The 25,432-nt window shown below is 40.3% G+C and overlaps 1 protein-coding gene across 1 annotated transcript in view; it reads left to right on the forward strand.

Annotated features, from left to right (window-relative positions):
* DYNC2H1 (dynein cytoplasmic 2 heavy chain 1) overlaps nucleotides 1–25,432 on the forward strand; it is a 317,720-nt gene that overhangs the window by 40,315 nt on the left and 251,973 nt on the right. Inside the window, 15 exon segments of the mRNA XM_035722795.1 lie at nucleotides 474–606; nucleotides 708–825; nucleotides 2,319–2,431; nucleotides 4,421–4,540; nucleotides 7,472–7,622; nucleotides 9,298–9,369; nucleotides 9,372–9,445; nucleotides 10,581–10,763; nucleotides 11,980–12,162; nucleotides 13,707–13,930; nucleotides 14,668–14,783; nucleotides 17,624–17,823; nucleotides 18,807–19,071; nucleotides 20,325–20,532; nucleotides 23,362–23,491. Coding sequence (XP_035578688.1) covers nucleotides 474–606; nucleotides 708–825; nucleotides 2,319–2,431; nucleotides 4,421–4,540; nucleotides 7,472–7,622; nucleotides 9,298–9,369; nucleotides 9,372–9,445; nucleotides 10,581–10,763; nucleotides 11,980–12,162; nucleotides 13,707–13,930; nucleotides 14,668–14,783; nucleotides 17,624–17,823; nucleotides 18,807–19,071; nucleotides 20,325–20,532; nucleotides 23,362–23,491 — 2,290 coding nt within the window.

Consider the following 25,432-nt stretch of genomic DNA (forward strand, 5'->3'; position numbering starts at 1 on the left):
ATCTCCACCTCAGTGACTTTCTCAAGCATTTGTCATAATTTTATTTAAATATTTTTAGAAAATATTTAATATCTTTCTCTGTCACTGGGCCGTTATCTCTACGAGGTAGGGCTTAGTAGGTGTTTCGTGAATGAATGAAATTGGAGAATTTGCAATAAGGTAGGTTGAAAATGGTAATGGAGGGGCACATGGCTTGCTTGGTCAGTATAACATAGGATTCCAGATCTCGGGGTCATGAGCTTAAGCCCCACGCTGGGTGTAAAGCTCACTTAAAGAAGAAGAAATAAAGTATTTAAAAACAGTAATGGGCTATTCTTAATTTTTAGCATTATTTCTTAGAAGCATAATGATGTGTTGCTGTTAAAATAGTGTTACTTTTAGTTTGTTCTAAGCAGGCAAAAAATAAATGTCTCAGTATTTTCAGCCAAAAACTACTAAAATAAAGGTAAAAATAACTGTTTTTTCTTCTGTAGGTCGATAATGGCTGACATCAAGACAGACAATAGAGTCACAACGTTAACTACTCACGTGGGAATCAGAAATTCTCTGCTGACGATACTTGATCAGCTTCAGAGATGTCAGAAATCATTAAATGAGTTTCTGGAGGCATGTTTTTTAGAAGTACTTCTATAATAAATTTTAAAGTCCTTTATTGCATGACTCATTTGAAAATCTAAGGCTCTTGTTCTTGTTTGTGTTTGTGTCAGGAGAAACGCTCAGCGTTCCCCAGATTTTATTTCCTCGGTGACGATGACCTGCTGGAGGTGCTGGGCCAGTCGACTAGCCCCTCAGTGATCCAGTCTCACCTCAAAAAGCTGTTTGCTGGTAAGAGTCAACAGGTCTCCAACACGTAGTTACTGTGTTTCAGGATCTGCCAGGCATAGTATTAGGCTCCGAGGTAGACTGTTGAATGGAATGCGTGTCCCACTCAAGAAGAGTTTATAGTTTAGTGGAAGGACAGCCTGCTGCGTGGACAGACCCACGGCACCTCCTGTGGTTGCCACAGCCGCGGCTGAGGAGCAGTTCGCGTCCTCCTGGGGCATCTCGAAGGGGACATCTAAGCTGTGGTCTGCAGAGCGTGCCGGTCATTGCTAGCAGCAGGATGGGAAGGCGGCAGGCACTAGCTGCAGAGAGAAGGAGAACGCACCCCTTTATTGCCGAGTGGACACCCTCTGAAGGCGTTGCCACTGGGGAGGTCTGGGGCGGGGGAGGGCCGTCGGGGGCCGGCTGTGGGCCGAGGCGAGGTCACCTGGTGAACAGTGTGGTGATGGTGCCGTGCATGTCCCTCCTGCTGAGTTGCTGTCAACGGGTCAGGGACCATGCACTCCGTCTGCTATAAAAATAATGATGACTGTTGTCTCAGAATGTTTCATTTGTTGGAGAACAGCTATATTTTTCAAATGAGGTGAAACACCGTCACCATCTTCACTTATGGTCAGGTGTCAGCCACCGACAGGCCCCCAGGCCGCCTGGCTTGGTGCTGCGCTTCCTGCCATGCGGTTTTGTTGGAGTGCAGCCATGCCTGTTGGGGTCGGGGGCGGCTCTGGTGCGGCAGTGCCCAGTGGGGGAGGTGACCGAGGCCATATGGCCTGTGGAGCCCTCCTGTCTTAGCTCCCGGTGCCCTACACCGGTGTTGCCTGGCCCTGGGGGTGAGGCCCTCGGGCGCTCCATCCGCAGCTCTGGTTTGGGCTGGGGGAGGTGGTGGCAAGAGCTCTTGGAATCAGCAGGCTTGCTTTCAACTCGGCCTCTACCCTGGATTAGCCAGCTCCCCGTTCACCTCTCTGAAGTTTACTTTCCTCCTCTAAATTGGAAATAACAACTTACGGGGTTTTTGTGAAGATTAAAATTGGGTGTATGTGTATATCAGTATATTGAAGTATTTTTGTCTACCATAAAATAAAATACAAATCTGGAGGAAGGGAGGTCCCGTTTGCCCTCCCCCTTCCTTCTTCTCTTTTGTCTTATATCATGTTAGTGGAATCATCAGTGCGTGTTTTTATGCGCTCATTTGTGTCTGGCCTTTTTTTGCTCATCATCATGTTTTTGAGATACCTGCACCTACATTTTACTTCTTTTTATTGCTGAGTAGTATTGTGTTGTTTGAATATAGATAGTTTATTCATTCACCTATTGGTGGGCGTTTTGGTTGTTTTCAATTTTTGGTTAGGAAAAACTATTCTATTACATGGGAGAATTAACATAATTCCAATAATTAAACATATTATGAGGTACACATTATACACTGTGGTAATGATGTATCTTGTTTAATTATTAGGCCTTTAATCCTTTTACATTTCAATTGTTCTTTTATATTATAGGTATTAACAGTGTGTGCTTCGATGAAGAATCTAAACATATAACTGCAATGAAATCTTTAGAGGGAGAAGTTGTACCTTTTAAAAATAAAGTTCTTCTGTCAAACAATGTAGAGGCAAGTAATTCTTCAAGTATGAAAATAAAAAGAAACTATGAACTTTGTATCAAAAATAATTTAGTCTATTTGTAGGGTGATCTTAGGCCTTTTAGGAAACTCATCTTGTATCTTAAAAGAATTATTTGTTAGGTTGAGAATGATTTGATATTGAAGAAAATATAGATTTTTAGTCTTTGGAAGGCATTGGGTAATTATGAAAAGAATCTTTGGAGTCGGAAAGACTGGATATTAATCTTAACTCCTCGACTTACTAGCTGTGTGACTTACTAGCTGCGTGACGTACTAGTTGTGTGACTTGGGATCACAGCTCTGTCGTCTGTAAAATACCCATCTTACTGTCTGCTGCAAAGACCGTCTGCTGAAGTACACTAGATAGTGTTAGGAGCCTAAATACTCACTAGGTACTTGAAAAAGATGATTTACTTCAGGAGGTGGAATTATGATTTATTATTGACTCTCACCCACCCAAAATGTGTTGTATGAGGTGATGACTGTATAAGATGATTTTACATGAGATGATTTGGGTGAACAAGTAAGTTTAAAACGAATGCATGCACATCCACAACTGTGGATTAATGGACCCTGGAGCCTTGGAAGTGAATGGTCAAAGACGTACGACAGGGGTACGGCTGAAACCAGACAGCAGGAGGTCGCAGCACATTGAACTGTAATTTTCACAGACCAGGATTATCTTCCAGCTAGTGGCTGGGGCCTGTGCCTGATCACGCACATATCTGTCTCTACAGTTGAGCAGAATTTCTGTTCCTGAGTGGGCCTCAACGTTTGATTGGATGTTGATGACATCAGTCAGGTGATTGGAAGCACAGGTGTGTTAGGAGCTCCCATGTTTGTGTTTGGTGAAGGGTTTTGTTGCTGTGTTGTTGTTTGCCTGTCTTGCGGTTTTGTTGGGAGCGGACGAAGAGGGAGGAGGAGCGTGCGTCTGAGCAGTAGGTCCGCAGCAGCTTTCCTGGCAGAGGGCACGGGAAGTCTGCAGGCTGAGGCCGTGATCAGCAGAGCGGGTGTGCGCGGCCTCGCACAGAGTCATTCTCATGCTGGAGCCCCCGCGGCGTCTGAGCTGCAGTGAAGTTCAGGCTGCTGCATACTGGAAAGGGCTCCAGAGTTGGAGAAGTCCAGAACTTAAGAGTTTAATGATGATGAAAAGCTATTTGCATTGTAGGTTTTGCACTTACATTGTATTGCAAATATACAGTCTTTTAGAGTCATGATTAATAAATATTCATTGCTATTTTTATCAGTTACTGTTCTGTTAATACCAGTTAACTTTATTATTTTATCTATCTTCAAATGAAAAATGTATTATTTTGACCCTGAAACAAAATTAGTTCTGTTTAAAGAAGTAGCTTAGCTCCCCACATAATAGAGCTCACCCTAATAAAGCAGTCCCTTCTTCCACTGCAGCTTTCTGAATATGAGCTCACAGGATAGCATGAGCCCCGAGGTGAGCCAGTCACCGCGACTCTGCTTTATTGGCCCGGCTCTCTAGTTTGATTTCTTGTAACGTTGAAATGAAGGGGTTAGTTTGCTCGTATTGTCATTTGTAGAGATGATGACGGTGACAGCTAACTATACATTTATGAGTTTTCACACTTAACCATTATCCCAAGAGTAAGAAAATTGTTTTCCTCGAATTATTTAACTTCTTTACTAATAAATTACTATGTCATAGAACACATTTTGGGAGTGTGAGAGTCAATAAGAAATTATAATCCTGCCTCTTGAAATAAATGAATAGGGTCAGTCAATAGAGTGTATATTTGTTTCATGACTTGTGTATATTATTACTTTTTTGAAAGGTTTATTCATTTATTTTGAGAGAGAGAGAGCACATGAGCAGGCGGGAAGGGCAGAGGGAGAGAATCTCACCACCATGAGATCATGGCCTGAGCCAAAACCAAGAGTTGGATGCTTAACTGATTGAGCCACTCAGGAGCTCCTTGTATATATTATTCTTAATTTTATTTTCAGACCTGGTTAAATGATTTAGCCTTGGAAATGAAGCAGACTTTGAAGCAGTTGTTGATAGAATGTGTTACTGCTGGACGAAGTTGTAAAGGTTCAATTGACCCATCCTTGTTCCCTTCACAGGTAAGGGGGCTCATGTCTTGTCTGGAAGGTAGGCAGGCCTGGCTTCATGGGAAGATCCCTGACACGGAGGCCGGGGGGCCCGACAACTGGCATCATCTTGTTCTCTCTTTCTTTAGCAGTTACTTCTGACAGATTGCTTAACTTCCGAGTCTTTGTTCCTTCCCCCGTAGACTGTGACAGAAGAAGTGCATGGTAGTGATTGAGAGGCTTGCGGGTCAAAGGCACTCGAGGCCAGCCACAGGGGTCAGCGATGCAGCAGCTTCCTGGTTAGGTGGTTAGTGCATCACTGAGGCAGAGGCACGGGATCCATGCCACTGGGCCTCCATCTCCCGTGCAGTCACCCAAGAGGCTGGCGCTGGCGGGAGGTTAGCGGGGTGTTCGTGCATGTCTGAAATAGGGCCATGGTGCCGAACTGGGATGTTGGCAGGGGAGCCGAGAGCTAGTCTGCATGGTGGGTCGTGGACCTGAAGCACGCCCGTGGATCTGGATCTTACAGGACGTGGTCCAGGTGTTACCCAGTGTGGTACATACAGTGTAGTGCTGAGACTTGTGTTAAATATCCTGCCTTGTTCAGGATTTGTTTCACTGAGGATGAGACTAATACCACGGGTAAGGAACATCAGGGGCTTTGGTTCTTGGGAACTGTAAAAAAGTAGGCATTGGAGATACTCGGTGATTTCTCACAGGAAAATCTACCCAACTGCTCAAGGTTATGTGCTTTCCAGACTAAACCGTTTAGTAGCTATTGGAACAAGTTTTATGTTGGTTCTTTTAAAGCTTGAGAAGTTAGATGGGAAACTTGAATATTTTAGATTCTTAGCCATTGTCTCATTCCTATCATTTGCATCTTCTGGTATGTCGAGACAAACTGAAGTATGTTTTAACAGTTCTTGTTAAGCTCTTAGAGAAAATTAAGGGTAATCATCAGCAAACAATAATGCCATTGCAGAGTCAGAGGTAAGCTGCTCTGTTGCTTCTGGAAATGTATTCTACTCCTTTCAACTTCCAGGTAGGATTCAAATGAACTTGGAGTAAAAGACAGAGTATTAAAACATTTCCAGAAGGAAGGATTTCATAGCGATTGATTGGGGAAATGACAGCGGTGTCAGGAGATGCGTGGGGTGCTGTAGGCACGGGAGGGAAGCTGCTGGTCCGAGCCTGCAGCCCACCTCAGGGCTCGCAAGCACCTGGCTGAGAATGGGGACTACAGAAAGTGTCAGTAGTTCACTGTCGCCGTAAAAACATGAACTATTGAAAATAGCAATAGTTCACTGTCAACCAAAACAAAGAATTCACTGTCAACCAAAACAAAGTCTTAGCAGTTAGTGCGAAGAAAAATTTCTCTCAAGAGTACGGGGATTGAATAGTATAACTGCATGAGTATCTGGTATGAGTTATTACTGCTAGTTCAGCTTTCTAGAGGCTTTTTGTAAGAACCTGAAATAATGTAGAGAAGGAACGTTCTCATCTGGGAAGGAGACAGCATGCTGAGTGGAAGGGATTGGACAGGCCTTGGGTCTAATCCTGCTTTTGCCCGTGTTCTCGGAGTGACTCTTGTAGGCACTCAGTTCAGAGGGCATGATGATATGTACGGTGCCAACTTGTTTTGAAGGTTACAGTGTAAAATGTTTGCAAAGCACTGTTAGTGAGTGCTGGATTTTAGGTTATTAATAATATTAGTGACTGCCCAGATACCATAATGGTAGTGTGGCCTGAGAAGTAGCCAGGACTGTATTTCGACTACCATTTCTCTTAGCCTCTCACAGAAGTTGTGTAGTGGACTGTTAAAAATTGAGATTATCAATGTGCATTTATAATGCAGAAATTCGGTAGTATTGCCTGAAAGGGAATCCACAGATAGGAGTATTAGTTTGGAGGTAGCAAGTGAACATTTTTGTATGAAGATTAAAGAGCAAAGGTCTTTTCTCAAAAAGCGGATTTGGATCTGCTTAAAGGCTTCCTCATACATTTGATGAAAGAGACTGGTGAGTTTGTCCCGCAAATTAGGGGAGACAACTTTGCCCTGGAAAGAGTCATTCCTCCTTTAAAGAATGGTATGTAATGCTATTTATATAATGGTATTTATATAATATTTTTGATAGTATGTTAATACATTGTCTTAAGTTAGAACAAGACAGCAGCTTAGCCTGCTGTGTGAAGTTATAAAATGTATATGTAGATAACTAAATGAGTTAATCTGATAAGTAGAGGCATTTGATGATATTCATCTAGATGCTGAAAAGTATCTATCAGAAAAAACTGTTCCATAGTAATTGGTCAGTAGGTTTAGTCATTTTGAATGATTGGTTTTCTGCATCCATCTCAGAACTCTGCTAAACTATTTTAATGTAAGTTTTCAAAGGCTAGTATAATGTATAATGTATAGTTAATGTATAATGTATAGTTAAATGTATAATGGCTGTATCAGTACCAGTGCTAGGTTGGTTCAATTACAGAAAGCCTTTCAAGCAGTGTTAGCATTTCATGTTTTATGTAAATATAAGGATATCTCTCTTGATCTATAGCTAGTTTCTGTTTATGGGTATTAGACTGAAAGATGAAGACAGAACTTAATGTAAGATAAAATTGGAATTTCGAAAGTTTAGACTTCTGTAGTAGCCTGAGATTATTTTGGAAGGCACTGATACCTTTGCATCCTTTTTCTGAAGAGAAGCCGTTCATAAAGAGGAGAGTCGGGAGAAGAAAATACAGAGCCTCTTAGGTTACAGTGAGCCTGGTGGGGTCTAGGACCAGGAACTAGGCACGTGGGAGAGTAGCGTGAGGCGAGTTCTTGGTGAGCTTTCCCGTGAAATACTCTGTTGGAAACCCAGTACACAGCTGGGAATCTGGAAAAAGGTATCTTTCTTTAAGTTGGTGAAATTTTCTAAGTAAATTTACCTTTTAAAAATTACTTTTCTTTTTATTCATTAGATACTATGTTTGGCAGAGCAGATTAAATTCACTGAAGATGTAGAAAATGCTTTCAAAGATCATAGTCTTCATCAGATTGAAACACAGCTGGTGACCAAGCTAGAGCACTATACTGGCATTGATACCCGTTCTGAGGATCCACGGAACACTGGTATGAAAACTGGTCCGTTTTCTGCCTGCTTTGGGGTTATTTGAACTTTTTCTTGTTATTCTATCTTAATTTATGTCTTGTGTTTTTGACTGTATCTTTCAACCCATCACCTCTTTCAGAGGTTTAGTTTAGGAATTAGAATATACATGCTTTTATATTGTATTTAGAATCAGTAATTCATTACTTTAAACAAATGTAGGAACCTCCCCCACACAGGTTTCTTTATCCTCTTCTGTGTAGCTGTGGTCTTGTGCCGCACCCCTGCGTGCCCTGAAAACTCAGACTGCGTGACAGTGTTGGCCTTTAGCGTCAAACATTTTAAAGACTCGAGAAGAGTGTCCTGCTGTGTTTACCTGGGTGCTTACCGTTTCTGTTGCCCTTCCTTGATCCTGACACTCTCACTTTCCTGCCGATGGAGTAACTTCCTTCGGCGCTTCTTGTAGGTGGAGTTGCTGGCTCTGATTTCCTTCCTACAAGTTTCCTGCATCTGAGAGTGTCTTTATTTCACCTTCACTCTCTTTCCTTAAAGAAGTATTGTTTTGGTTCTTTGCATGTGGAATGATGTGGGATTGTATCCTGGACATTGTGAATATTGTGTTACAAGTGTCTGGGTCTTGTTTACATCCTTTGGGTAATATTGACGGTTTCTGTTAGTGGTTGATCGTGTTGGGTTCAGGCCCCACGTTCCAGCCAGCCTTCCCTGGGCTGTGGTTCTGATGCCAGCTCTTTTTTAGAAGTCCTTCACTCGTGTGTAGCATCGTCAGGCACCATGCTGTGCTCCTGAAACAGTTACCATCTTGCACGTCAACTACACTTCAGTAATTCAAACAAAATAGTCTTTGCAACACTACTCACACGCCCTCACGTGTGTGCCATCTAATGGCCGGCTCTCGGAGGCTTTGGTTTGATGGCGAGGAAGAGATCCGCCCAGCTGAGGGTGAGCCCAGGAATCATAAATCCAGTTTCTAGAGTCATTTTCCCAATCTCCTCCATCTCCATGCTCCACCCAGTGTTTTCTGGTTTTCTTGGGCTCCCATTCTGCTCTCTGACTGCCGGCCTTCCCTCGTCCCCAAGCTCACCCCGACTGCCGGCCTTCATCCCGGAGCTCACCCGGACCACTGGCCTCCCCCACCCCCAGGCTCACCCTGACCGCCGGCCTCCCCCCATCCCTGAGCTCACCCCAACTGCTGGCCTTACTCCTGGAGCTTGCCCCAACTGCACCTGTCGGGCTTCTGGCTGCAGTGGGTCCAGGCCTGGGGACACCAGAGAGACAAAGAAAAAGGGACGATTGGCTTGGTGGCACTTCTCGTTCAGATCTTCCCCAATTTGCCTGACACTTTGTGTTTTTCAGACTCCGGAATAGCCATTGAGGGCACGTTGTGCATGTTTTATACTTGGGCTCAGAGGGAGACATAGGCTGCAGTGTGCTTGCTCCCTTGCGTAAGGAACCCGACCCTCTCTCCCTGAAGTTTGGTGCCTTCATTTTCATATGCAAAATTCTTATTTTTTACTGGTGGATTTGACATATGTTTGACTTCTGTGACTCGTATGACTGTATCTTTCAAATGTATCACAAAATTACCATTTAAATTCATTTAAAAAATCTGTGTATATATGTAATAAATACATAAGTCACAGGCTGACATTTTCTCCAAATATTTTAATTTGCATACAGAATCTGGCATTCTGGAGCTTAAACTTAAAGCACTGATTCTTGATATTATTCATAATATTGATGTGGTAAAGCATCAAAAGTGAAAAGTGATCATACATGTTATGTGCAAATAGTGGATTCTGAACTTCAGTATACTTACGAGTATCAGGTATGACTGGTGGCAAAGTATTTTATTTTTCCAGTTGAAACTGTTTTAAAGGAAATTTGCTGTTGGATGACAGAATTATATTTATTTTGGTCATAACCTTTAAGAATTTTTTTGTGTGCGACTGTCTTTTCTGTTTCATCGTAACTAAGAAGATGTTATATCAGAGAAATATTTACAGAAAAGTGAAAATAATGGTGGTGTTGTACTGAATTCTGTGAATGTGCCTTTTCTTAGAGTAGCATTTATATAGAAATGGAGCTGTCTCTTTAATCCAGGGACACTGGAGTCCAGCAACGTTGACGGAAGGAGTCTGGCGCGCGCCCCCCCCCCCCCCACACTTGGTGCTGTCGCAGCCACGCCAAAATACACTTGCTGAATGCTCTCGGTTTGTGAGATAGACAGTTTTCAAACCAATAACCTAGCTCATGGAACCTGTTTTCAGTAAATCCAGCTGTATCCTCTCTGCCTTGTCCCATGATAATGAGTCAGTCATCAGACTATGTCAGACAATTATGTTAGTAAGTGTATGTCAGGAGAGTCACCTGCTGACTCTTTCAGAAAAGAAATGTGTGTTGAGACCCAAATCTGTTTACCTAAGTTAAGGAAAAACTCTATAACTGCAGCTGGAATTGGAATCTGTTTACCCTATAACTTAGACATTTTGAGAATTATTTGATGAGTTGATATTATTAACTTCATAAGGAAGTTTTCAAAATAATTACATTTGAGTCTCCAAAGTGGTCCTGATTTATGAAGATCATAAGATTCAGGGAATTAATTTACATGAATTTTAAAATACAAGATAGAGTGATTATTATTGTATGATAGAGTTTTGGATTTCTTTGCCTTAGCAGTACGTCTTTTTACCACTATCAAGAACTTGAGAGACTATTTGGAAAACCTTCCAATATGTTAATTGACGATGGAATAAACTACATGCTTGGGATTAAATAAGTTTAATTTCAGTTTGTGCTTTAAAAAGTTTCTTCTAGTAAGAAAATATTTTGGATATTTTTCTGTGTTAGCAGCTTTAACTTTTTTGTTGCCTTTTAAGCTTTTTAACTAGTCCCACAACTTCATGTTTGTAAGGTTCAATAAAACATGAATATTCAAACTTTCTGTTTCCCTTGCATAGGGCAATGCTCCCAAGCTGGTTTATACGCCGCTGACAGACAAGTGCTACCTCACTCTCACTCAAGCCATGAAGATGGGTCTCGGAGGAAACCCTTACAGGCCCGCTGGGACTGGAAAAACTGAATCCATCAAGGCCTTGGGTGCACTTCTTGGGAGACAAGTTTTAGTTTTTAATTGTGATGAGGTAGAATGCATAATTACAAACTAGATAATAGTGTGTGAGTTATAAGAGTTTGGATTAGTATTCATGTACTTATATAGGAAATGCCCTATTTCAAAATCACTTTACTTTTGAGTATAACTTGAAAACAGAATTTGTTTTATTTGAACAATAAAATGGAGAGAGGTTGCAGAGAGTATAGTCTCATAACTTTTCTAAAGGGAACTAGTGCAAATAAATAATTTTAAATACAGAATGAAGGGTTATGTTAGAGGGTAGGAAAATGTTTTTGTTTTTGTTTTTGTTTTTTTAAAGATTTTATTTATTTATTTGACAGAGAGAGACACAGGGAGAGAGGGAACACAAGCAGGGGGAGTGAGAGAGGGAGAAGCAGGCTTCCTGCTGAGCAGGGAGCCCGATGCGGGGCTCGATCCCAGGACCCTGGGACCGTGACCTGAGCCGAAGGCAGACGCTTAACGACTGAGCCACCCAGTCGCCCTGTTTTTGTTTTTTTAAAATTAGTGATTCATCAGTTGCTTATAACACTCTGTGCAGGGGCGCCTGGTGGCTCAGTCATTAGGCGCCTGCCTTCAGCTCAGGTCACGATCTCAGGGTCCTGGGATCGAGCCCCGCATCGGCCTCCCTGCTGTCTGGGAGCCTACTTCTCCCTCTCCTTCTGCTGTTCCCCCTGCTCTCTCTCTCTCTCTCTCTGTCAAATAAATAAAATCTAAAACAAAAACCCACAAAACACCCCGTGCTGATTACATTATGTGCCCTCCTTCCATCCCCCATTTACCCCCCCCCCCCCCCCCCCAGCAACCCTCACTTTATTTCCTCGAGTTCACTCGTGTGAAATTTAAGAAACAAAACAAATGAATATAGGGGAAGGGAAGGAGAAATGTTTTTAGTAAGGAGAATAGTGAACAGAAAGTAAAAGAGATTCATTTTGAAAATACCATTTTCAAAACATTTTGTGTAGGATTTATATTTCAACTTAAAGAACAACTAAAAATCTTGTATCTGTTTAGTTATGTGTATTTTCCAGAACACTTTCACATGAATTATTTTGTTTATTGTTTGAAACCACCCTGCAAAGTGTAGCTATTTAATCTGTACTTAAGAGCAAAAGAGGCAGAGGTAGGTGAAATGGTCACCTTGCCCATAAATATCAAAGTATTAAATTATTATTAGAGATCCTAATTATTTTTTCACGGATATAATTTTTGCTGTTATTTTTTAGGGCATCGATGTGAAGTCCATGGGATGAATTTTTGTTGGTTTGGTAAAGTGTGGGGCCTGGGGCTGTCTTGATGAATTCAATAGACTGGAAGAGTCTGTGCTTTCGGCAGTGTCTATGCAGATCCAGGCAATTCAAGATGCTCTGAAGAATCACAGGACTGTGTGCGAACTGCTTGCCAAGAAGGTATAGAGACACTGGGGATTTAAAACTTCAGATATTTCTTACGACTTCTCGTTACTCCTACTTAGGCACATATTCTGTCTTTATTTCTCCTGGCGCCCCCGTTAAACCTTTTACCTGTGAATTGTCTGAGGTTTCTCACCGCTTTTCGGTCTCCCTTTTCCATTCACCTTCAAAATTTGGGTCCTGAGTACTTCCGTTACAATTGTATCTGCTACTGTTTCCTGGGCACGCACTCCGTGCCGGCCCTGTTTGCAGTGCCCCCGGTGCCGTCTCACCTAGCACCCGTCAGAATCCTCCCAGGGAGGGACTGCTGTACATTTTCCGCTTGATGGATGGGGAAAGCATGGTTGGTGAGTTAGGGGTAAGTCTTGGGGCTGGGAACTGACCCCGAGTCTGTCTCAGTCTGAGGCTTGTGTTTTTGATCCCTATTCTGCATGGATCTTACAACAGTTAAGTGTTTAGCTGTTTTTCCCTTCCTCACTTTTCCCCATCACAGATACATATTCACGTCATGACAGTGTGAACTTATTTGTGTACAAAGTGTGAGCTTCTCTATATAGTGTATAATGTTGAAAACATGGAAAGTTCAAAGACCTGTGAAATTATCCTCTAATCCATAATAACATTTTCACAGGACGGGTTTTTCAGGCCAGGGCAGGGAAGTAAGACCGGTTCTAAATTATTAATATGTTATTTCTGTGCTGCTTCAGCTCTTCATAAAGAAGAAAGAAACTGTTACGTTTTTACCTCTGTGCTGTCAGAATTTCCTTTTTACACCCTGAGTTTTTTTCCTCCTGTAATGAGCTGAAGGAATTGTCCTTTCTCCAGTCAGCACTGGTCTTTCCACTGATGCTCTGGCATCTCCTTCCGAGGGACCGTGTCTTTGTCATTCCCACCCTGATAGAAGTAGCCCTCCCTCTTCTCCCCATTCCTCATGGGCTTTGAAACATAACCAACTCTTGTCCTTTTTAGTAACATACAGTGTGATGTGTAATCAAATTATAATATTTGATCTAATTAAAACATAAGCAACCTTCCTTTCACTCATCTTTCCAACCACTTCTCTTTCTCCTTTCTTTCCTTTAGAGCCAGATTTTTTTTCCTCTAGGTGTTTCTGCTTGCTTCCCATTCATTGTTTGCACACTCTGATTTGGCTTGAAGTGTGCTGTTGCAGATGCTCCTGCCAGGTACTGTCATGGTACCCTGCTCTCCCCTGTTACAACACGAATCACATGGTGCTTGCTTATAGCCTGTAAGCTCCTGGAGGGCATAAACTGGTACTGACTTCTGCTCAGAGTTGTGTTGTCTCTGTGTACCCAGCAAAGGGCCTGGAACAAGGAGGCTTTCAGGAAGCATAGACACCTCACAGAACTGATTATAAGGGACCTCTGTAAATAGTGTTGCTCCTAAGGAGGTTATCGTATGTTTTTGCCAGGGTATAAGATTTGTGTGTAGAAATATGTACAATAAAATTTCTGTTAGCAACCCATTTTATATTTATAGTTACAAATATTTAATGCCCATATTTTAAATTAACATTTCAGGTAGAAATAAATTCTAATTCTGGAATTTTTATCACAATGAATCCTGCTGGAAAGGGTTATGGAGGAAGACAAAAGCTACCTGACAATCTTAAACAGCTTTTCAGGCCAGTAGCCATGTCTCGTCCAGACAATGAACTTATTGCAGAAGTTATTCTGTATTCAGAAGGCTTCAAGGATGCCAAAGTCTTGGGCAGAAAATTGGTCGCTATCTTCGATCTCTCCAGGTGAGTTTTCCTCTCAAATATTTTTATATTTTTTGGTTCCAGTGATTGATTATGGATTAGTGATCATTATTCACATTTGTCCAATGTACCTATTCAGTGATTTTCATATTGGTGATTATATTGTACTTAAGGTATCGATAGGGGAGATTCTAGTTTAACATCTGACTCCAAACTATTTGTTTTCCTTAAATGCTATTAATTTGATCTCACTTCTTTTCAGCAAAATATTTTTATTGGGGTGCTCCAGCTAAATGATCTTGATCGAACGAATTTATCAGCAGACCCTTCAAAGCCTACTGTTCTTTGGAGGGAATCTTCCACAATTTTTCGTCTGTCTTATTTCTAGTAATAGCAATGGACTTTTAGCTTCTTTGGGTGACCTAGAATTCTGGTTCATGTTACTAAAGAGCTGGTGAGAACTGGAGTGACAGAAACTGAGAGCCAGATGGGTGGATTGAACAGTTGAGGGATAATAGTCACAGGTGCTTGTCCTTTAGTGTCTTCAGGAAGGTAATTAGCCAGGTCACGACAGCTTTACCCTGATCCTTGGGAATCGGCCATCTTCAGTGTTTCACTGGAATGATCATGTCCTATGACTGGGTTCTTTATGTAAATTGATGGAATATCAGTACTCGTTTCTATGTGTCCGTAGTTACAGTCTGTATTTCTTTAAATACAGCGATAGAAATAATTTCTTATAGCTATCTGATGCTTTGTGATTTCTATGTCTATTTAAGGGAACTTTTGACACCTCAGCAACATTACGACTGGGGTCTGAGAGCCTTGAAGACCGTTCTTAGAGGAAGTGGAGGCCTTCTTAGGCAGCTGAAGAAAAGTGGCATTGAACAGAATGGTAGGACTTGTTAATCAGATACAGTTTTATTTAAAAAAAGCAACTACTTTAATTTAGAACGCTTTTAGATTTATAGAAAAGTAATAAAGATGGTTTTTAAATACTTGGCCCCCAGTTTCTGTTGTTAACATCTTACATTAGCATGCTATATTTTATCACAATAGTAGACCAATATTGATGTTATTTTTTAACTGAAGTCCATACTTCATTCACATTTTCCCTAATTCTTACCTAATGTCCTATCATAACTTTAAAATGTGCATTAAATACTAAATAGTAGTGCTATATAGAGGAACAGTCTAGTCCGCTTCTCCTCAATCTTTGCTGTACATTTAGAATCACCTAGAGGCTTGTTAAAACACTAGTGTGGGGTCCCTATGCCCAGCTTCCTGATTCAGTAGGTCTGGGGCAGAGCCTGAGAATTTCTCTCATCTGAAAACAACAACCGTAGAAACTTACAGGGATTTTTTTCTTTCAAAGAGATAGTATACCAAGCAAAATTACCCTTTAAAAAAAAAAAAAAACTTGATTACAAAAAATACCTTTTAACTGTAGAATAGTTTTCAAGTTACAGTAAAGTTACAAAGATAGCATTCCCATTGTCTCCTCTCATTTATTATGGTACATTTGCCAAAACTAGGAACCTGAGGCTGGCATATTACTGCTAACTGACGTCCGGACTTCGTTTGGACTTCACCTGTTCTATCGTTAATGCCCTCTTTCTGCTCCAGGATCGAGGCTAAGGCTCCTCATTGCCTCCAGTTGTTATGTCTCCTCAGTCTCCTTGGCGCTGTGACACTTTCTCAGTTACTTTGGTTTTGTTTCCTGGCTACAGGTCCTGTGTCATGTAGACTCTTCCTCAGTCTGGGTTTTGTCGTGGTGTTTCTGTCATGATGAGACCAGGTTCTGAACGTTTGGAAAGAACACCAGAGAGGTGAAGGGCCCATCTTAACCACATTGTATCAGTGTGTGCATGATGACTGCATGACGTCACGGCTGATGTTCACCTTCCTGGATTATTTTAGAATTTGCCAGGTGTCTCCGCTGGAATAGTAACTGTGAAATTACTGTTCTCCCCCTTCCCTACTATACTTTTCGGAAGCTAGTTACTAAATGTGGCTCACCTTCAGACAGGCAGGCAAGGATTAAGCTCCATCTCTTAGAGGGGGGAGTATCTGCAAATATTATTTGAAACTCTTTTGTAAATAAGATTTGTTTCTTCTTTCCTACTTAATGTATTTATCAAATCATTTATTCAGATCAGACTCATGACATTTTATTGTACTTTACCACCTTTTTCCCCCGATTTGTATAAGATAAATGATGCCCCCACCCATGGTTGTGTGCCTTTATGAAAGGCCAAATATTCAGCTCTGTAGATTGCTGTTAAAAACTAAGTTGGGGGGGCCGATGGCTCAGTTGGTTAAGTGTCCAACTCTTGATTTCGGCTTAGGTCATGATCTCAGGGTCCTGGGATCGAGCCCCGAGTTGGGCTCCATGCTCAGCACAGAGTCTGCTTGAGTTTCTTTCCCTCTTGCCTGCCCTTTCTTTCTCTCTTCATTAAATAAATAAAATCTTTTTTTTTTAAACTAAGTTGAAACACTGAAAATAAGTCAGCATAGAAAAACACACCATGTAAAATGATTTATTCAGGCTTTAAGTGATTTAAGTATACATCTTAAAAAAAGGAAGCTGCTTTAGCTCTATTAATGGGTTGGCCTGTGCCAGGGAAGATAAATCATTTGATGAGCTACTTCAATTACTATTTTTCTGTTGTCTCTCTCTGATTTTTAAGAGACACTGAAACCATACCTGTAGTGATTACAGATGGCTTACTGCTGCTTGGGGTAGGCTCTGCTGTGCCCACGCCTCTCCGCACGCACTTAGACATGGAAACACTCAGCAGCTACAGAGGAACGCCAGCCTGCAGAGGGTTTCCTGCCTTCATTGGTATATCTTACCTAATTAATATCCTGGAAAAAATAAGAATCTTGCAATGATGGTAGCATTTACATTGGGTTTAGGGATGGGTTTATGAACCACTTTTGAGCAAGTCTGATTAAAGACTGTTGCTCAGTGTGTTGGTTTTCAGTCTCAGGACTGAAACTTCTGGGAGGCATCCTGGCGTATTTGGAGATACCTGAGTCTGCACTTCGCTGATTTGGATGCGAGTCCCAGCTGTTAGACTGCTCTGCTGTCTCCGGTAAATCACTTAAACCCTTAGAGATTTAATACCCTCATCTAGAAAACCAGGATAATGTCATACTTTCTTACTTTATACAATTGTTGAAGGATCACATAAAAGCAGTAAAGTTCTATAAAATTATAAGTGCTGGCAACTTCTATTTTATTTTATTTTTTTAAGATTCTTTTTTTTGAGAGAGAGAGAGAACGCACATGAGTGGAGTAGGGACAGAGGGAGAGGGAGAGAGAATCTCAAGCAGACTACCTGCTGAGGCTGGAGCCCAACACGGGGCTTGATCCCAGGACCCTGACATCATGATCTGAGCTGGAAGCAAGAGTCAGACACTTAACCAACTGAGCTGCCTGGGCGCCCCGAGGATTTTTATTATTAATTAAAGTCTGGGAACCCTGGGACTCAAATTCTATGGAAGAGAGTCCAGAACTGTACTTAGGGATCCTTATTTCTCAGTGGTCAAAAGATAGTAAGGTAAGCTTGTCAATTCACTTGGTATCAGAGGGCTTTAACTGTCACTAAATTCTAGCACATCATTTAATTACTGGTAACGAATATCATGGTATTTGAAAATTGTGTTTACAGTCATTAAAACTTTCTAAATTCAGTAACTAATAATTTTAAAATCAAACTTTTTCTCCAGTTGAGGAAAGTCATATTGTGGTACAAGCGTTGAGACTTAATACAATGTCAAAGTTTACGTTTGCTGATTGCTCACGGTTTGATGCGCTGATTAAAGATGTGTTTCCTGGGATTGACTTTAAAGAAGTGGAATATGGTGAACTGAGTTCTGCACTACAGCAAGTGTTTGAGGAGGCCAATTATGAAATCATACCTAATCAGGTAACCATCAAGAATACTTTGTAATAGGAGCACCTGTGTGGCTCAGTTGGTTAAGCATCTGACTCTTGATTTTGGCTCAGGTCATAATCTCGGGGTCATGAGATCGAGTCCCACATCGGGCTCCATGCTCAGTGTGGAGTCTGCTTCTCCCTCTCCCTCTGCTCCTCCCCCCGCTTGCACTCTCTTTCTCTCTCAAATTAAAATTTTAAAAAAAGAGTATAATATATTGATCCTTTCTCCTAGTTAATTCCTTATTAACTGTTTTATCTTTTATCTTTCCATTTAAATCTCACTTACTCAGGGATGCCTTCCCTGATCTTTGAGTCCAGATGAAGTTTCCTTGCTGTGTGTTTCATTATTTTTCTTTCTCATGTACTTATTAATGCTTAATTGTATATTTGACTAATATTGATTTTCCCCCACCAGATACAGTGTTCCTGGAATGTGGGATCCATGTCTATTTTTGTTCATCATTTTATTCCTAGTGCCTCTTACAGAGCCTGGCCCATAATAGATCCATCATATATATTTTTGATAATTGATTACATACGATTTAGTTTCACTTTGACAATTTCTTAGGAGAAATTCTTTTTAGTAGCTTTTTTTATGTAGCACAAGTACATGTTCAAAATGAACATTTTTCCCTCTTTTTTTTTGAGAGATACAGGATATAAATGCATGAATCAACTAATGAATAAAATAATGCATATATTATATTTGAATGAGTGAGTAAAATAATGAACATATTGTCGAATGACTTGGAAAGTATACTTGTTTCTTTTAAAGAAATACTGGATTTAAAGATCATGGTGTAAACATGCTCAGATTTATTTAAGTGTCATTTTGTTTAAGGCTGTATCTTCCACTGAAGAAATCAAAGGCTTTAATTTTATATGTATGGAATAGAACGACTGTTATAGAATGAGAACAGAACTATGGTTGTGTACTATAAATCATATACAAACATGTTTCTTTTCTACTAGATCAAGAAGGCTTTAGAATTGTATGAACAGTTACGCCAAAGAATGGGAGTTGTCATTGTTGGTCCAAGTGGTGCTGGGAAATCAACGCTGTGGAGGATGTTAAGGGCAGCGCTGTGTAGAATTGGCAGAGTGGTCAAACAGTATACCATGAATCCCAAAGCTATGCCTCGACATCAGCTGTTAGGCCATATTGACATGGATACCAGGGAATGGTCTGATGGCATTTTGACAAACAGCGCTCGCCAAGTGGTCCGAGAACCTCAAGGTTGGTCTGTGTTTTGTGATTCCTTGCTTTCCTTAGTACTTTTTAGAAGATGACAGAACTTGTCTTTAATGCTGTTCTTATTAAAGTCTTACACATAACCATAAACTGCCTTGTAAATGGTGTACGTTGACCATTTACTTCAGAGGGGCCCAAGATGTGCTGTCGTGTTGATCTAGACTGAATAGGAACTTCTGTTATAATAGAAACTTGGAGTAATCTGGGTGAGTTGCAATTCACAACTAGATTAATTTACTGAAAAAACAAAATCTATTTTTGCCTCACGAATAAGATGACAAATTTTATTTGGGGTTAAAATTGGTGTGTGTGTGTGTGTGTGTGTGTAAACACTTTTAACTCATGAGTTGGAATACAGTGTTTTGAATCATTTTGAAAATTTAAGTCGTAAAATGGTAATCATCTTGCTCTCAGCTTTTTGGTTTGGTGTTTAAAGGGATTTTTGGCCAGAATCTGAGAAGACTTCCTACTTTTTATTAGGTCATAATTAAAAGTTGTTTTTCTAAGCCAGTGAGGGAAGGGTTTAGAACTGAGACATTGGAAGAGATTTTCCATGTAGTTTTTCATTTTCAATGTGGTTAATAATATCACACTCAGTAAAAAGCAAATATTGCCTGTATTGACTTGTCACATTTTTATGGGTGATATTATCCTGTTTGAATTGTCTCAAAGTACACTGGAAACCATTCTCATCTTAGGGAGGATGGATTTGAAAAAATGGTTTGTCTCCAAAAAGACTTGTGTACACAGCACTACTTCTCCCCTTTGAAGTCAACTTTTTATATATCAAAGAGATTTGATGGGCGAATTTTGTATTTCTCAAGTAGGATGCCAAAAATGGGTTTCCTGTCTTTTCTACAAGAGATACTACATTCTTATGACCTGGTAGAAGACAAAGGTGTGGAGAATATCTCACAAGGTCATGGGACTGGAAATAGCCCAGTCTTGCAAACCATCTTTTCCTTTAGTTCTGTATGTTTGGGGACAGGTAGAGCATTATCATAGGGCATGTGGCTGAGGGACAGGTAGGGTGTTATTACATGAGTCCTCGAGCTCGGCTGCAATGCGGAGTCACGGGGAAAATCTCAGCTTGTTCTACTTTAGCTCTTCATAATATAAAATAACACTTGGTGGAAGTTACTTCTGAAGAGTAAGAGATGGTTATTTGATTCCTTATTTTTAGTTGTTATCACTGCGTATAGTTTTGTTTTACTTCCACTTCTTTGTTTTGAAAATAGATGTCAGCTCATGGATAATATGTGATGTTGATATTGACCCCGAATGGATAGAGTCCCTGAATTCTGTTCTGGATGACAATCGACTCCTCACCGTGCCCAGTGGAGAAAGGATTCAGTTCGGCCCAAATGTTAACTTTATATTTGAAACTCATGATTTAAGTTGTGCCTCGCCAGCCACAATATCTAGAATGGGAATGATCTTTCTTAGCTAAACCATCAGAGCACTTGCCTATGTGATGTGAGAATATTCTTCAGTTATTGGTATGGTTTCGTAGCTAAGTGGAATAAGTGTTGTATGAATGATGTATAAATATGTGTTTCCTCGTTTTTTACTAACTTCTTCCGTTAGGTTTTACTTCATTCAGAGAGTAACTTTTATTGCAGTTCAGTTGTTTCAGTGTTTAGTGTATTACAGTTACTAAGGATTGTGTTTGCTTCAGTGAGACAGCAAGTATTTCATTGTTTCTTTTTTTCTCTTACTTTTGTTTAAATGTTACAAGTGCAGAGAAGTGAAGAAGCTGGTTATGAACGAGAGGCTGATAATCCAGAACTAAATAGCAATATTTGAATTATAGAATCTTAGATTCATAGAATTTTAGGCCCAACCTAGGCCAACCTAGGGAAGTGACCTTTCACTGTTCAAATTGGAAACCTCCTGACTTAATTTTTACTTTCTTCCTCAGTGTATTTGCTTCAGGGGTAAAAATGAAGAATAAACTAATTTTAGATATCATGTATAGTAGTTTCATGCCAGAACATAGACATTACAGCCGGTTTCATTTTCCAAAATGAGTAATTAGAAAGCTTTCTTTCGTTTTTTGAATTGCTGTTTTAGAACTTGACACTTAGGGGTCTATATAAATGCTAAATGCCCTACTCTCTTAGCACCGTTTGAAGCCATTTTTGGTGTTACCAAGTTGGTTCAGATTGTTTCTAAAATTAATTGCTTACTTCTTTGCTAGTATTTTAGGGAACATTTAAATTAAATAGTCATGAACTCCAATTAAAATTTTTAGGTATTATTAAAAGATACACCATTGTGTTTATAACTTTCATAGCTGTCTCACACAGTTTGTCTACTTGTTCAACATACTCTTATAATCTGGTGAGAAAAGTGGCATAAAGGGGAAGTTTATAACTAAATGTTGAAATCTTTATTGAATGCCTGTTATGTATGTGACTTTAAGTCAGGCATTTTAGGAGAGACAGAACAAGAAAGGGATAAGACTAATACAGAGGGCTTGTCTTTGTGGAGCATCCCTTCAAGTAGAGGAGATAAAATAAATGGAACAATTATATCACAAGGTAGAATATAAGTGACGTAAGTGGTAAATAGAGTGCCATAGATATTTAGCAGAAAGAAAGACCATGTATTGCTGCACGGGATTTAAAAATTGTTGGTGAACCCGATATTGTTTGTGAGAGGCATGATGAATGTATATGATTGCATGAAAAATACAAATACGTGGTAACATTTTTGCTGCTTTTGATTAGCTTGTACCTTGGTTTTAGGTTTCATTCATTTCTTCATTTGTTGAGCACTTGCTATGTTATAGGCCAAAAGAGGACCTTCTGATAGTGAAAGAGAATGCTGTTAATTATGCTGGGACAGTAAACCAGATCGTCCTGGACAAACCAAGATGTGTAGTTGCCATAGGCACTGGGGAGACACCGTTGACCACAAAGTCTTTATTCTGCAGGGGCTCCGAGAGTCTTTGGTTTTCAGACTTGAGCTGATCTAATGTAACTTATGTATTTACTTTTTTTTTTAAGTTTTTTTTTTTAAGATTTTATTTATTTATGTGACAGAGAAAGAGAGAGAGTGAGCGCTAGCACAAACAGGGGAAGCAGCAGAGGCAGAGGAAGAAGCAAGCCTCCCGCTGAGCAGGGAGCCCAATGCGGGGCTCGATCCCAGGACCCCTGGGATCATGACCTGAGCCGAAGGCAGACGCTTAACGACTGAGCCACCCAGGTGCCCCACGTATTTACTTTTGATCATCCCATTTTCCTTTTTACCTGGATAGAAATGTGAGAGGAGAAATTCAAGGGCTCAGTAGTTATAGTGGTAGAGTAGGAAAGAAGTGGCAAAATCATGAACCCTTGTCTATTCTAAAATTGTTTATGAATTGTTTTTACCATAATTTTTTATAATTAAGATATAATTTTGAATAAGATGTCAGTATTATATTTAATTTCAGTCACTGAATGTTACTCATGTAATGAGGTGTTTTGCTAAAGGAATTGTATTTTACTTGACAGATCTTTGAGGTTTTGTTTTTTCTTTTTTTAGATCTTTGAGTTTTAATAGTGGCATGAGAATTTAGGTAGTTGGCTTTTTTTGAGAGCGAGAGAAGAAGAAAAAAATATTTTTAAAGATCTGTATTAAGTTGCAGCTGTCCTTGAACTCTACTGTGTTTTTGAATCACCCAGAGATTTTGTTAAAGTGAAGATTTTGTTTCAGTAAGTCTGAGATGGGATTTGGGATTGTCTATTTCTCTATTCCTAAGGATTTAGACAACTTTTTGGCTAATCTGTATATAATTCCTCTTTGTGTTTATAATATAGATAAAATTTATTTGCTTTATTTTACAGAAAATGGCATATACGTATATATGTGTGTGTGTGTGTGTGTGTGTATACGTTACTAACATGTACATGTACATAGAGAAATAACTAAAGTTAACTCTTATACTAGCAGATACAATACCAGTGTAGAATAATGTTTATCGGAGCAGAAATTCATTTTGAGAGAAAATTGACAGTGTCTTCCTTTTTTTTTTTTTAAGATTTTATTCATTTATTTGAGAGAGAGAAAGCTGGAGACTGAGAAGGAGCAGAGGGGGAGGGGCAGAGGGAGGAGAAGGCTCCTCGCTGAGCAGTGAGCCCAAAGGACGTGGGGCTCAGACACGGGGCTTGAGCCCAGCACCCTGGGATCATGACCTGAGCCAAAGACAGACGCTTCACTGACTGAGCCATCTAGGCGCCCCTAACAGTATCTCCCTACGTAATTTCTTCCATGCTTATTAATCTGTTTCAGTGATGAAGAGACAGATGTTAATTCTCTGATAAAATCTTGGTTGAAGAATCAGCCTCCTAATTATAGGAATAATCTTGAAAACTGGATTGGAGATTACTTTGAAAAGGCTTTACAGTGGGTTCTGAAGCAGGTAAGTTAGCCATAATATTTCATAATTAATCATTTAGGCCAGAAGTACAGTGATTAAGAGTGTTGCTTAGAGATAGCTGCCTTCTAGTGGATCTCAGCCAGAATCTGGGGGCAGAGTGAGAAGTAGGGGTCTTCCCTGCTATCCCGCTCTTTGTCTTGGCTTAACTTTCTTTATGGTGTCTTAAAACACTTCAGTTCTCTCACCTACAATATCCTGCACTGCTTACCTAAAAATCTTGAATAGTGGAATCTCCCATTGTTTACTAGCAAAATGATGTTACTGTCACATTTCACTGTCAGTAAATGCCTGCTTGTATTTGCTTGTATTTCATGCTAAAAACAACGTCAAGGTAATACTAAAGTAGAAGAGGGATGGCGAGTTATTTACAATATTATTAAGAACTGCTTGTGCCGACATTATTGCATATCTAACATACGTATCAAGCATATCACTAGACAAGGCAGGACAGACTCCTTCCTTGGGAGGGTTTGCCTAATGGAGAAAAATGAGGTGTGAAAAGATCATCAAAATCAGATGAAGAGAGTATTGCTGTCTTCCAGGAGAGTTTAAAAAGGTGATCACACTTGATTTTGAATTTGAATCCCTGAATAGCAGTTTCACATGCACAGAGACAGGGAGGACTTTTACAGGTTCTACACAATTTTTCAGCTATTTCCGGTTTTTGTGTCATTGCTTTTCTGAGAAATGTGAACATAGAAAAGTAGAGGAAATAAATAGCAGTGGAAGTACTTTTTGGAAGCATCTGATTGCTAATCTGAACTGGATTTAGTGGTTGCTACTTGGGGATTGAATAAGATTTACCAAGAAATGGAGATCTCCCTTCAGTTTTCTTACCTTTTTCCTTTCCTGACTGTAAGGATGAGAGATGGTGGGACAGGGATTGGTGAGGAGTGGGGTGTGAATGACGGAGGTTCCCTGGAGGCCTCAGGGGACGAAGCACTCCCTCCAGCCTGACGAGCTGTCTTCTTCTTTCTGGTATAACTGCATGCATTCAGCTCGAAGCACCTTGAGGGCAAGGACCAAGCTGTAGTGTATCTACAGACCCAGGTGTGGTGCTGAGACATGCATGAATGAGCATGTATGTGCTTTAGTAAATACCTGCTGCCTCTGGCCTCGCTCCTTTTCAGTGGATATGTGGGGATTTCAGGAACATGAAATATGCAGAGCTAGCAAGGCACTCCAGGACAGGTTCCTTGAGGTCATCTGCGTGGATGCTGTTTTTGTTAGAAAGAGAAATATAACACTGGGTGGGATATATTGATATACAGGGGTTTCTGAGTGTAGGCATGAGGACGGGATAAGATGATCAAGCCATAGAGTGGATATAATCAGTTAGAAAATAAACTGATTCTGTTTTGAGGTCAGGTCCCTGTGATTATTTGACATTTTTTTAATGTATTGATGCTTCCTTCCTTCTTATTTTGTACTTTGTTCACTGTGTTCAGATTCTGAGAAATATACCATAATGGTTACTGTAACCACATGCTGATTTTATTTATAACTGGAGCTTTGCCTTCTTGTATCATTTTAGCAAATTAGACAATGTAGAAGAAAATGCGAGGGTTTCCTTTATCTTGCCTTTAAAGCCTGGAACTCTTAGCATGACCCAAACAGCTGGATTTCTGTTCATCTCCTCCTTTTTTCCTGCTCTTTCTCCCATTTCTCCAACCCTCTAAAAATATTTTTTTTATGCAGAGTGATTTTTAAAAATATGTAAATTGGATCATTTTACTCTCTTAAAAACACTTTAAAAGTAGTGAAGATAAATGTTACAGTCCTTACCACGGCCTACGCAATTCTGCATACTCTGGCCCTTGCCTCCCTCTCTGCATTTCTGAACCACCCCAGTGGCTTACCTTTGCCTATTCTGTGTTCTCTGCATGCCAGAAAGATGTCACCCTTCAGATGCTGGCTTAACTG

This window comes from Zalophus californianus, chromosome 11, assembly GCF_009762305.2.
Source record: "Zalophus californianus isolate mZalCal1 chromosome 11, mZalCal1.pri.v2, whole genome shotgun sequence".
NCBI classification, from domain to species: Eukaryota; Metazoa; Chordata; class Mammalia; order Carnivora; family Otariidae; genus Zalophus; species Zalophus californianus.